This window comes from Hylobates moloch, unplaced genomic scaffold (assembly GCF_009828535.3).
Source record: "Hylobates moloch isolate HMO894 unplaced genomic scaffold, HMol_V3 SCAFFOLD_10, whole genome shotgun sequence".
NCBI classification, from domain to species: Eukaryota; Metazoa; Chordata; class Mammalia; order Primates; family Hylobatidae; genus Hylobates; species Hylobates moloch.
Genome location: NW_026652285.1, coordinates 33,086,998 through 33,101,073, shown reverse-complemented (window position 1 = coordinate 33,101,073; position 14,076 = coordinate 33,086,998). Strand labels below are relative to the sequence as shown.

At 43.4% G+C, this 14,076-nt stretch overlaps 1 protein-coding gene across 4 annotated transcripts in view; it reads right to left on the bottom strand.

Annotated features, from left to right (window-relative positions):
* The window catches only part of MELK (maternal embryonic leucine zipper kinase), a 104,997-nt gene that overhangs the window by 70,590 nt on the left and 20,331 nt on the right, over positions 1-14,076 (bottom strand). The window contains exons 5-7 of one of the 4 annotated variants that reach the window (XM_032164167.2): positions 11,420-11,563; positions 8,620-8,688; positions 6,432-6,524 (exon numbers count right to left, since the gene is read on the bottom strand). In XM_032164167.2, the coding sequence (XP_032020058.1) occupies positions 6,432-6,524; positions 8,620-8,688; positions 11,420-11,563 (306 nt within the window). The remainder of the gene's footprint in view (positions 1-6,431; positions 6,525-8,619; positions 8,689-11,419; positions 11,564-14,076) is intronic. The other 3 variants (XM_032164168.2, XM_032164169.2, XM_058445894.1) reach the window with 3 other exon arrangements.

Sequence of the window (14,076 nt, the reverse complement as noted above, 5' to 3'; positions counted from 1 at the left end):
ACATGGTGAAACCCCATCTCTACTAAAAATACAAAATTTGGCTGGGTGTGGTAGTAGACACCTGTGATACCAGCTACATGGGAGGCTGAGGCAGAAGAATCGCTTGAACCCGGGAGGTAGAGGTTGAAGTGAGCTGAGATCACACCATGGCACTCCAGCGTGGGAAACAGAGCGCGACTCTGTCTCAAAAAAAAAATTCAAAGCAAAGAGGTTGCACAGGAAAGAGTGAACTACATAGTGGCTCATGCCTGTAATCCACACTTTGGGAAGCGAGGTAGGCAGATCACCTGAAGTAGGGAGTTCAAGACCAGCAGGGCCAACATGGTGAAACCCTGTCTCTACTAAAAAGATTAAAAAAAATTAGCCAGGTGTGGTGGTGCATGTCTGTAATTCCAGCTACTCAGGAGGTCATTGCACTCCAGCCTGGGGGACAAGAGCAAGACTTCGCCTCAAAAAAAAAAAAAAAAAAAAAACACTGGGCGCTGTGGCTCATGCCCATAATCCTAACACTTTGGGAAGCCAAGGCGGGCAGATCACCTGAGGTTGGGAGTTCCAGACCAGCCTGACCAACATGGAGAAACCCCGTCTCTACTAAAAATACAAAATTTGCCAGGTGGGGTGGTACATGCCTATAATTCCAGCAATTCGGGAGGCTGAGGCAGGAGAATAGCTTGAACTCGGGAGGCTGAGGTTGCAGTGAGCCAAGATCACACCACTGCACTCCAGCCTGAGTGACAAGAGTGAGACCCTGTCTCAAAAAAAAAAGGTCGGGCATGGTGGCTCATGCCTGTAATCCCAGCACTTTGGGAGGCCGAGGTGGGTGGATCACCTGAGGTCAGGAGTTCAAGACCAGCCTGGCCAACACTGGTCCTGTTGGACTCAAGCAGTCCTCCCACTCCCACTCAATCCCACCAGGGTTGAGTCAAACCCTGTCTCTACTAAAAATACAAAAATTAGCAGGGTGTGGTGGCATGTGCCTGTAATCCCAGCTACTTGGAAGGCTAAGGAATGAGAATCGCCTGAACCCGGGAGGCAGAGGTTGCAGTGAGCCGAGATTGCACCACCACACTCCAGCCTGGGGAACCAGAGCGAGACTTCGTCTCAAAAAAAAAAAAAAAAGACTGGGCGCGGTGACCCAGGCCCGTAATCCTAACACTTTGGGAAGCCGAGGCGGGCAGATCACCTGAGGTTGGGAGTTCGAGACCAGCCTGACCAACATGAAGAAACCCCGTCTCTACTAAAAATACAAAATTTGCCAGGCGGGGTGGTACATGCCTGTAATTCCAGCAATTCGGGAGGAGAATCACTTGAACTCGGGAGGCAGAAGTTGCAGTGAGCCAAGATCACACCATTGCACTCCAGCCTGGGCAACAAGAGTGAAACTCCGTCTCAAAAAACAAAAAAACACACAAGAAGTCAACAGAAAGATTACGTCTAGGGTTAAACTTAAAGAGGAATAAAATGATAATAACATCTCCATAGTGTTACCAACACTTATTAGAGGAAAAAAAAGCAGAAAAAAATTTGAGGGTCTCGTCTGTCGCCAGGTGAGTGCAGTGGGCAATCTCGGTCATGAAGTCCGCCTCCGGTTCAGCCTTCTCCTGCCTCAGCCTCTCCGGTAGTGGGATACAGGCCGCCACCAGCCCGGTAATTTTTTTTTTTAGTAGAGGGTTTTCTTGTGGTCTCGATCTCCTGACCTCGTGATCCGCCCGCCTCGGCCTCCCAAAGTGCTGGGATTACAAGCGTGAGCCACCGCGCCCGGCCTCAGAAAAAAATATTTTTCAGTTAACTCAAAGTACCTTTACTTCGCTGTTTTGAATTGAATATGAGAATAAATTAACTAAAATCATAAACCAAAGCAAATGCAAGTAAATCCATAAACTACCAGTTGACATGAAAAAATAACTGGCTCCCAGCACTTTGGGAGGCCAAGGCGGGAGGATCACTTGGGCCCAGGAGTTCACAGCCCCAGAAACACAGCAAGACCCTATCTCTACAAAGAAATTTAAAAAATTAGCCAGGTGTGGTAGTGCACACCTGTAGTCCTAGCTACTTGGGAGGCTGAGGTGGGAGGACTGCTTGAGTCTAAGAGGTAAAGGCTACTGTGAGCCATAGTCATGCCACTGCACTCCAGCCTGGGAGACAGAGTGAGACCCTGTCTTAAAAAAAAAAAAAAAAAAGATTGGCCGGGCGCGGTGGCTCACGCTTGTAATCCCAGCACTTTGGGAGGCCGAGGCGGGCGGATCACGAGGTCAGGAGATCGAGACCACGGTGAAACCCCGTCTCTACTAAAAATACAAAAAATTAGCCGGGCGTGGTGGCGGGCGCCTGTAGTCCCAGCTACCCGGAGAGGCTGAGGCAGGAGAATGGCGTGAACCCGGGAGGCGGAGCTTGCAGTGAGCCGAGATTGCGCCACTGCACTCCAGCCTGGGTGACAGAGCGAGACTCCGTCTCAAAAAAAAAAAGATAATAAAATAATTGGGAGGAAGAGAGAACTGAAACCATTTCCCATGAAAAATTACTGAAGAAATTAGAGATATTTACAATGGAACATGTCCTTAAAGCACGATCAGGACCGGAACATCAGAATCAACTATTTTATTAGTATTTTAAATGAAGATTCTTAAAGTCTCATCTCAGAAAACGAAACCAAAATCTCTGAGGGAGTTACCACCCTGAGCTCTGCATCATTTAGTAAGTATCTCAAATGACTCCTCAGTCCACTATCCTTTAGACACTCTGAGAAGGATAGGAAGTTGAACTAACACGGACAGGAAAACAATTTAAAATTACATAGGAAAAACCCAGATACACTTAAATCAGCAGACTCTCATCACTTCTAGGAATCTTGTGAGATCAGGCATACGATTATCACTCCTTCTGGGAAACTAAATGGAATAGTGGAAACAGTACCTCACTCCACTCAAATCCCACTCAGTCACCAGCTGTGTGACCCCACAAAGGCACCAAATTTCTGAGCCTCAGTTTCTTCATCTTCTTTATCTTATGGGATAGGGTAACAGTATTCACTTAAAAGGATGTCTGTGGCCAGGCGTGGTGGCTCATGCCTGTAATCCCAACACTTTGGGAGGCCAAGGCAGACAGATCACCTGGGGTCGGGAGTTCGAGACCAGCCTGACCAACATGGAGAAATCCTGTCTCTACTAAAAATACAAAATTAGCCAAGCATGGTGGCACATGCCTGTAATCCCAGCTACTCGGGAGGCTGAGGCAGGAGAATTGCTTGAACCCAGGAGGCTGAGGTTGAGGTGAGCCAAGATCATGCCATTGCACTCCAGCCTGGTCATGGTCAACAAGAGCAAAACTCCGTCTCAAAAAAAAAAAAAGTCTGTAGAGCTTAATTGAAAATTATTAAAGGTATCCAGCATGTGAAATTCTTTTTTTTTTTTTTTTTTTTTAAGACAGTCTTGCTCCATCACCCAGGCTGGAGTGCAATGGTACAATCTCGGCTCACTGCAACCTCTGCCTCCCAGGTTCAAGCGATTCTCCTGCCTCAACCCCCAAGTAGCTGGGATTACAGGTGCGCATCACCATGCCTGGCTAATTTTTATATTTTTAATAGAGACAGGGATTCACCATGTTCGCCAGTCTGGTCTCAAACTCCTAACCTCATGATCCACCCACCTCAGTCTCCCAAAGTGCTGGGATTACAGGCATGAGCCACCGCGCCCAGCCCATGTGAAACTCCTGTACACTGTTGGTGGAAATGTAAGATGGTGCACTCACTATGGAAAACAGTATGGAGATTCCACAAAATATTAAAAATAGAATTACAATATGATCCAGCAACTCTGCTTCTGAATACATACCCAAAAGAATTGAAAGCAGGATCTGAAAGAGATACTTGTACACTCATATTCCTATCAACATTATTCACAGGAGCCAAAGGTGGAAGCAATTTAAGTATCTACCAATGGATGAATGAATAAACAAAATGTGGTATATACATACAATGAAATATTATTCAGCCTTATAAAGAAAGGAAATTCTGACACATGCTACAACATGAATGAACCTTGAGGACATTATGTTAAGTGAAATAAGCCAGTCAAAAAAAGACAAATATTGTATGATTCCATTTACATGAGGTTCCTAGATTAGTCAAATTCATAGAGACAGAAAGCAGAAGGGTAGTTGCCAGGGGAATAGGGTAGGCAGAAATGAAGAACTGTTTAACAGGTATAAAGTTTCAGTTTTGCAAAATTAAAAGAACTCTGGAGATCGGCTGCACAACAATGTGATTATATTTCAGTACTACTAAACTATACATTTTAAAACAGTTAGGATGGTAAATTTTATGTTATGTGTATTTTACCACGATTAAAAATAAAAAGTATCCAGCATGATTCCAGGACTATGATAAACGTTCAGAAAACATTTGGTCCCTTTCCTATAATGCACTAAGAAGGCTACAACATCATTTCTGTGGTATTTCTGCCAAAAATACATAACCTGAATCTAATCACAAGGAAACATCAAATAAATTCAAATTGATGTACATTCTACTAAATAACTGGCTTCCTCAAAAATGCTGAGATCAAAAAAAAAAATAAAGAAAGCCTAAGGAAGTCTTCCAGACTAAAAGGGACTAAAGAGACACAATAACTAAATGCAATAACTAAATGCATCCTGCACCATATCCTAGACTGGGGGGAAAGTAAAACTATAAAGGACATTATTGGTACAATTAATACCATTTGAATATGAATTATGAATTAAATTGTATCAATGTTAAATTTTGATACTAAAGTGTGGTTATAAAACAAAAGGTCTTTGCTTTTAGGAAAAATATATATAGAAGTATTGAGTAATAAAAGGATACGATGTTTCTAGCTAACTCTCAAATGATTCAAAAAAAATATGCATATATATAAACATAGAGAATGATAAAGCAAATAAGGAAAAATGTAAATAAATGAATTTGAGTAAAAGACATACCAAAGTTCCTCATTCTATTCTTGTACTATCTTGTAGTAAGTTAGAGATTATATCAAAATAAAAAGTCACCAAAAACAGTTCCCATCTTCTCATGTTATGCAGTAACCTGGTATTCCCAAAGTTCCTTATACTAGTTCCAAAAGATGCTCTCCATCAAAAGTGGATCCCATAGGCAAATAAAATCAGGACCAGCTGCTATCTGTGTTCCTTCCATGAAGGATCACACTGTACAAGAGCACACTAAAGATTTGGAGGCCAGGCCGGGCACGGTGGCTCACTCCTGTAATCCCAGCACTTTGGGAGGCCGAGGCGGGCGGATCACGAGGTCAGCAGATCGAGACCATCCTGGCTAACACGGTGAAACCCCGTCTCTACTAAAAATACAAAAAAAAAGTAGCCGGGCATGGTGGTGGGCGCGTGTAGTCCCAGCTACTCGGGAGGCTGAGGCAGGAGAATGGCGTGAACCCAGGAGGCAGAGCTTGTAGTGAGCAGATTGTGCCACTGCACTCCAGCCTGGGCAACAGAGTGAGACTCCGTCTCCAAAAAAAAAAAAGATTTGGAGGCTGGGCACAGTGGCTCATGCCTATAATTGGGAGGCTGAGGTGGGTGAATTATTTGAGGTCAGGAGTTTGAGACCAGCTTAGCCAACATGGTGAAACCCGTCTCTACTAAAAATATAAAAATTAGCCGAACGTGATGGCAGTTGCCTGTAATCCCAGCTACTTGGGATGCTGAAGACGGAGAATCGCTTGAACCCAGGAGGCGGAGGTTGCAGTGAGCCAAGATCGCGCCACTGTACTCCAGCCTGGGTGACAGAGCGAGACTCCGTCTCAAAAAAAAAAAACAAAACGAAACAAAAAAAGATTTGGACATGTCCTGAAATAGGAAACCTGTCTAACTGAGCACTTTCTGAGCTTTTCACAACTGAAGTGTTTTTTTAATCTTATGACACTCACATCAGCAAAACTAGTACTCCAGAGAATGGGAGGAGCTGACTAATTTGATAATTTGAGATACAGCAAATATAAATCAGACAAAGCCCACTCCTTCTCAGCCTGGACTCCTACACAGGGCTGCTGACCTTGGAGAGTCAGCTCTGGATGGACGAAGCATAGGTTTTCTCTGTGCTAACTAGCATCTCTGAAACTGAGCCTGGAACCTTGGTCTTTTGTTCTATCCAGCTAGACTAACCAGTCCAAACTATGGCACTATTTAATACAAAAGCAGCCACAACAAGGACACCAGAAATATCCCTGCTTCATAAGTATATTATATGTTACTATATTTATTGCAAGTTATTAATTTCATTTATAAGTAATCATGTCTCACTCTCCAAACAGACTGAACTCTTGGATTTACAAGATTATTTTTTACTTCATCATTATATCCCCAATGACCAGTGCCTGACTCACTACAGGTGACCAATATAAATGTCTGTTGATTATATAATGAATTAATCAATGAATAATTACCTCTGATCCAAGATATGATTTGCCTTGTATTAGTTCAGGTGCTGCATAAGCCAGACTCCCACAGCATGTCTGTAGATGGTAATCCTTGTTACCCTGCCAATAAGATAAAACTGAAACTTATTAATTACAACCCTTAAGAGAATTAAACCTTGATAAACATTCTTTTTTTTTTTTTGAGACGGAGTCTCACTCTGTCACCCAGGCTGGAGTGCAATGGCGCAATCTCGGCTCACTGCAACCTCTGCCTCCTGGGTTCAAGTGATTCTCCTGCCTCAGCCTCCAGAGTAGCTGGGATTACAGGCACGCAGTGTGCCACCATGCCCAACTAATTTTTGTATTTTTGGTATAGACAGGGTTTTGCCATGTTGGCCAGGCTAGTCTTGAACTCCAGACTTCAGGTGATCCACCCGCCTCAGCCTCCCAAAGTGCTGGGATTACAGGCAATGAGCCACCACGCCTGGCCGATAAAAATTATTTGAGCACAAGCAAAGAGAAGCTAGATGAAAAACCACCCCACATAATGAAGGATTTCTGCAGCCAACACAATACTCTGTATACATGTGTGCATGCACGTGTGGTCTCTGCTTCTCTGGATTCCCAACACCACTACAACCTGGCATAAACAAATCCTTTCCCCTTAGCTCAGTCAAATCAGGTTCATACTTCCCTAAATGCCCACATACATAAGTAAGCCTAGCATATATCCAAGCATCCACGTCTTTCCATCCCCAAGTATCCCGGGTGGGGGGGGGAATTTATTTACTGGACCTTATCTCCAGTATGAAATCTTTACAAATACAGAAGAGCTCTATTTTCTTAAAGGGAAAAAAGCAATATGTTACATAGAACAGTGCCTTGAAAGTCTGTTTTCTAGATGCAGTTATAAGACAAATCGCTCCCTTAGCTTCCAGATCTGCTAAAATGAGTAATCTGCTCATCCTCCTCTGCCCTCCCACAGAAATACCAAGACATAATGAAAACAAAGCTACAGTCCAACAGCTGTGTAGAGTTCTTACAGCTGGCAAAGGATTTGTGAATTGTGAGATGTCATTTACACCTGAAACAACATGCCCAGGAGTGCGCTCCTCGGAAGAAGGCCGAGGCAATCCTCTCCCAGGCAACCCCGCTTTCCTTAGATGGTGTCTATGTGGGTAATCCGTGGCAGCCACAAATGAAGGCTCACAGGGTCTGTCACAAACCTTCTCCACTGCCTCCCATGGAGAACAACTTAAACCAGTTTATCTGTTCAAAGTATGTTTTCTCTTTATATGTCTGTCAATGAAAAAAAAAAACCTGCCTTCTAGCATGTGGCTCCCAGAAAAAAGGCTCCACTGATAGTTTCTGAAGAGCCACAGGAAGGAGAGAAGAATCAGAAAGAATCAGACATTCTGCCAAAGGGGCAAAATCTGCTTCCCTTTGCACCTAGCTAATTCTGATCAGAGCAGGAAACAGTCATGGGATTACAAAAGCCTGAGACAAATCTGCAATTTCAACATTCTTAATGAGTGTAGACAGCTCATTTTAGAGATTGTGAGTACCATGATTAGAGAACTCCAGAGGAAGCCTCCAACAGGCAGCCACACAGGAGATCTGCTGCAGACAGCAGAGCCAGAAAGTTCAAAGTCACCTCAAAGAGAAGTTATGCTGGAGAACACCAATATGTAACCATGGAATGCAAATTAAGGAAATATATAACAGTTATAAATTTAGAAGTGCATATGGGCTTTTTCCTTCTTTTAAAAGGAAAGTGGATTGTTTCTCAAAATGTAACTAATTGTTAGTTATAGAACCATTTGGATAACAGATTTGCACTAAATACTCAACTTTTATCTAAACAAACAAAGGCATCATCTAGTGGCAATCTACTCAAACTGCAAGCACCGGTCAAGTCAGCATTCTTGCTGTAATAGCCTCAAGTCACCTCTGCACTGCAAATTCTCACGGCATACCCATGGAGTCTTCAGCAGGACCAATCCTAGAACTAGGGCAGTGACTCTCAATCTTGATTGCATGTTATGATCATCTAGAGAACTTACAAAAACTACCCATACCAGGGATGAAATTTAACAGTCTTCTCAATGGATGCAACCAAGCTCAATAAAGACTAAGTGGAAGTCAGGACGAAATCACACACTAAGAAATAAATGCATTTACAAAGAACATAGATGCATCTTATTTCTGCACTTACCTTGGGTTTTGCACAGAGACCAAAGTCAATCAGCTTTAATTTATGATATTCATCAAACAGCAAATTTTCCTGGGAAAACAAAGATATTTTGATAACTGTATACTGACTTCCTTATATCACATCCCACCTCTAGCCATTTCTAAAAATGATTTAAGGCTGGGTGTGGCAGCTCATGCCTGTAATCCCAGCACTCTGAAGGCAGACGGAGAGGACTATTTGAGCCCAGGTGTACAAGATCAGCCTGGGCAACACAGCAAGACCTGGTCTCATTTTTTAAAAATAAACAAATTAATTAAAATGAGTAAAAATGATTTAAGGTTGTTTCTGTTAAAAAGTCTGGGTACAACAAACTGAAAATGACTAGAAACTAATGAAATGACAAGAAATATATAAGGGAAAAGAAGGACTGGGCACGATGGCTCATGCCTGTAATCCCAGCACTTTGGGAGGCTGAGGCAGGCACATCACCTGAGGTCAGGAGTTCCAGACCAGCCTGACCAACATGGAGAAACCCCGTCTCTACTAAAAATACAAAATTAGCCGAGCATGGTGGCGCATGCCTGTAATCCCAGCTACTTGGGAGGTTGAGGCAAAAGAACTGCTTGAGCCCGGGAGGCGGGGGTTGGGGTGAGCCAAGATAGTGCCATTGCACTCCAGCCTGGGCAACAAGAGCGAAACTCCATCTCAAAAAAAAAAAAAAAAGGGCCGGGCACAGTGGCTCACGCCTGTAATCCCAGCACTTTGGGAGGCCTAGGCGGGCGGATCACGAGGTCAGAAGATCAGGACCATCCTGGCTAACACAGTGAAACCCCGTCTCTACTAAAAATACAAAAAAAAAATTAGCCAAGCGTGGTGGCAGGCATCTGTAGTCCCAGCTACTCGGGAGGCTGAGGCAGGAGAACAGCGTGAACCTGGGAGGCAGAACTTGCAGTGAGCAGAGATCACACCACTGCACTCCAGCCTGGGCGATTACTCTATCACTTCCCCACAAGACTCACTAGCATAAACCATTTTCTCCTATTTTCTCCCTGGTGTTCTGAGGGTCAACTACAAGCAAACACAATTTGTGCCAAAAGCAAATTTAAATCAAAAGAGTGAGTTCAAATCGATGAGTTCAGTATAAATAGATGGAAAAAGATAGTTTCCGGCCAGGTGCCCTGGCTCACACCTGTAATCCCAGCACTTTGGGAGGCCAAGGCAGGCCCATCACTTGAGGTCAGGAGTTTGAGACCAGCCTGGCCAACATGGCAAAACCCCAGGCCTACTAAAAATACAAAAATTAGCCGGGAGTGGAGGCAGGCACCTCTAATTCCAGCTACTCAGGAGGCTAAGGCAGGAGGATCACTTGAACCTGAGAGGCAGAGGTTGCAGTGAGCCAAGATTGCACCACTGCACTCCAGCCTGGGTAACAGAGCAAGGCTCAGTCTCAAAAAAAAAATAAAAATAAATAAATAAATACATACATATATAAAATAAAAATACAGAAAATTAGCTAGGCATGGTGGCATACGCCTGTAGCCCCAGCTACTTGGGAGGCTAAGGTGGGAGAATCACTTGAGCCTAGGAGGTTGAGGCTACAGTGAGCCCTGATCATGCCACTGCACTCCAGCCTGGGTGACAGAGTGAGATCTTGCTTAAAAAAAAAAAAAAAAAACAAGACATTTGTAAAGTCACACACAATTGACAGATACACAGAATGCTCATAAATGCATCCAAAAAGCCTACCAAGGCCAGGAGTGGTGGCTCATACCTGTAATCCCAGCACTTTGGGAGGCCAGGGTGAAAGGATAGCTTGAGGTCAGGAGTTCAAGACCAGCCTGGGCAACATGGTGAAACCCTGTCTCCATAAATAACTAAAAAATTAGTCAGGCAGGGTTGTGTACACCTGAACTCCCAGCTACTTAAGAGGCTGGGGTGTGTGGATCACTTGAGCCCTGGAGGTCAAGGCTGCAGTGAGCCAAAATTGCACCACTGCACTCCTGTCTGAACAACAGAAAAATAAAAATAAAAATAACACCTTCCAGAAGTCAAAAGAAAGAGGAAAAAAGGCTGGGTATAGTGGGTCACGCCTGCAATCCCAGCACTTTGGAAAGCCAAGGCAGGTGGATCACCTGAGGTCAGGAGTTCAAGACCAGACTGGCCTGGCCGGGCGCGGTGGCTCACGCCTGTAATCCCAGCACTTTGGGAGGCCGAGGTGGGCAGATCACAAGATCAGGAGATTGAGACCATCCTGGCTAACACGGTGAAACCCCATCTCTACTAAAAAATACAAAAAATTAGCCGGGTGTTGTGGCGGGCGGCTGTAGTCCCAGCTACTCCGGAGGCTGAGGCAGGAGAATGGCGTGAACCCAGGAGGTGGAGATTGCAGTGAGCTGAGATCGCACCACTGCACTCCAGCCTGGGCGACAGAGTAAGACTCTGTCTCCAAAAAAAAGACCAGACTGACCAACATGGTGAAACCCCATCTCTACTAAAAATACAAAAATTAGCCGGGCATGGCGGCCTGTGCCTGTAATCTCAGCTACTCAGAAGGCTGAGGCAGGAGAACTGCTTGAATCCGGGAGGCGGAGGTCTCAGTAAGCCGAGATCACACCACTGCACTCTAGCCTGGGTGACAGAGACACCACCTCCAAAAAAAAAAAAAGTAAGAGGAAAAAAGAAATCTGATAGGTATGACTGGAGCAACAACAACAAAAAAAAGCAAACCTAAGATAGATTCCTAAACAGATCATTTGTAAACCTAAAAATAACAGGTAAATGATGCTGAAGGTGAGCATCTAACTGTGATGCAGTCACTTACTGGCTTGAGGTCCCTGTGAGCATAGCCCTGGCTATGCACATAAGCAACAGCAGATACTATCTGACGGAAGACAACCCGGGTCTCCTCTTCTGACAGGCGATCCTGGGAAATTATATAGTCAAACAGCTCTCCTCCAGGGCAGTACTTCAATAGCAATGGAATCACAGATATTGTTACAACTTAAAAAATCACTTCACAGAAATTTAAAATAAAAAAGTACACTTAACTCAGAGATATTATTCATTTGACTTTATAGGGAATGGAACCGAGTAAGGTATATTCAAAAGTACACTCTCAGGATCAAACAAGTCAATAATGACTCCAGGAATGAGAACAATAACTCTCTCTTCGAACGGTTTTATTACCAGTAAGTAGAAGTAAAACCAACTACCACTGTGATTTTAAAAAGCTCACCCAGGGTTTTATATTTTTATAGCAAAGTATTAAAACCCATTCTCATCTTAATGTACTCTCATTTAGTGTAATTACCTGAAATTTAAAAACCCAGCAGTAATTATTGTTTCTCTATCCCAAAGACCAGTGGTTTTCAATCTGTACCAGAAGAAGCCCAGGTCTACAGAGGTGTCTCAGAGGCTGCAGAACAGGTACCAGAGCACAAAGCTCAAGGCTTCCATCCCTTTCCCAGGGCAGCTCCACTTTTCTGTGAGCTGGGTTTCCATTTTAGCAGTATCAATTAAAATTACAAATGCATATAGACTTGACCTCACAGTTCCACATTTAGTTATTGTTCTTAGAGACGTACTCACTCATATCAAAAAACAGTACTTTGGCCGCGCGTGGTGGCTCACGCCTGTAAATCCCAGCACTTTGGGAGGCCGAGGTGGGTGGATCAGGAGTTCGAGACCAGCCTGGCCAACCCGTCTCTACTAAAAATACAAAAAATTAGCCAGGCGTGGTGGCGGGCACCTGTAATCCCAGCTACTCAGGAGACTGAGGCAGGAGAATCGCTTGAACCTGGGAGGCAGAGGTTGCAGTGAGCCAAGATTGCACCACTGCACTCCAGCCTGGGTGACAGAGTGAGACTTCGTCTTAAAAAACAAACAACAACAGCAACAACAACAACAAAAAATGTACTTTAAAGATCATTTACTGCAGCAGCAGTGCTTGTAAAAGCAAAAGACTAGAAACAACTATCTTAGTCCATTTGGGCTGCTATAACAAAATACCTTACATTGGGTAATTTATAAACAACAGAAATGTATCGCTCACAGTTCTGGAGGCTGGGAAGTCTAACATCAAGGTGCCAGAAGATTCAGTGTCTAGTGAGGTTCTGTTGCTCACAGTTGGCATGTGCTATGTATTCTCATACGGTGGAAGGGAGCAAACAGTCTCCCTAAAGCCTCCTATATAAAGGCACTAATCCCATTCATAAGGGCTCTGCCCTCATAACCTAATCACCTCCTTAAAGGGCCCCACCTCTTAATATTGTCACACTGGGGATTAAGTTTCAACATACGAATTTGTGGGGAATACCAGTATTCAGATCTAAATGCTGATACTATATAAACTATGACACGGAATGGAATTCTAGGCAGTAATTAAAAAAAAAAAAGAGGAAGCTTTTTACAAACTGATATGAAACAATGTCCAATACTAAGTTATTAAGACTATAGATTGATATAGTGGCTTGCAAAAGCATTATGCTGAGCAAAAGAAGCCTAACAAAAGAATAAGCAAAAGAATACTGTATGAGTCATTTACATCATAGTCTAGAATAGATTAAACTAATCTGCTGTGATAGAAATCAGATGAGTAGTTGCTGGTAAGGGCAGGGTGACTATGGTTACAGGGAAAACTTCAAAAGGGCTGGAGAAAACTTTCTGAGGTGATAGAGATGTTTTATACTTTGGGGTGGGAGGTACATGGGTATATACATTTGTCAAACTGCATACCTAATGTGTACATTTTATTATATGTAAATTATACCTCAATAGGAAATTTTTAAATGTTATACAGTAAGTTTTACAAAAAGAAAGCCTACTTCATATTTTCAAATAAAGAAATACAAAATAAAGAGAAATAAAAATGTCTAAAATATCTGAATGTGCTCAGATGGTCTCTAAGATCAATTATTACATGGGAAAAAAACAAGGTGCAAAGTAATAATTTGTGACCATTTGTGTCACACCATGTATGTGTAAGCTACACACACACACATATAAAATACACATATAAAATATATGTATGTATCTACAAGAGACACAAGAAAAGTACATGAATGGCTCAAAGAAAATTTGAGGGCCGGGCGCGGTGGCTCACTCCTGTAATCCCAAGCACTTTGGGAGGCTGAAGTGGGCAAATTGCCTGAGGTCAGAAGTTTGAGACCAGCCTGGCCAACATGGTAAAACTCCGTCTCTACTAAAAAATACAAAAATTAACCGGGGGTGATGGCACATGCCTATAATCCCAGCTACTCAGGAGGCTGGGGCAGGAAAATCACTTGAACCCGGGAGGCAGAGGTTGTAGTGAGCCAAGGTTACGCCATTGCACTCCAGCACTCAAAACAGTGTGAGACTCCATCTCAAAAAAAAAAAAAAAGAAAAAAAGAAAAGAAAATGTGATGACTAGGGTGGGGCATAGTTGCACACGCCTGTAATCCCAACATTTTGGGAGGCCGAGGAGGGAAGATCACGTAA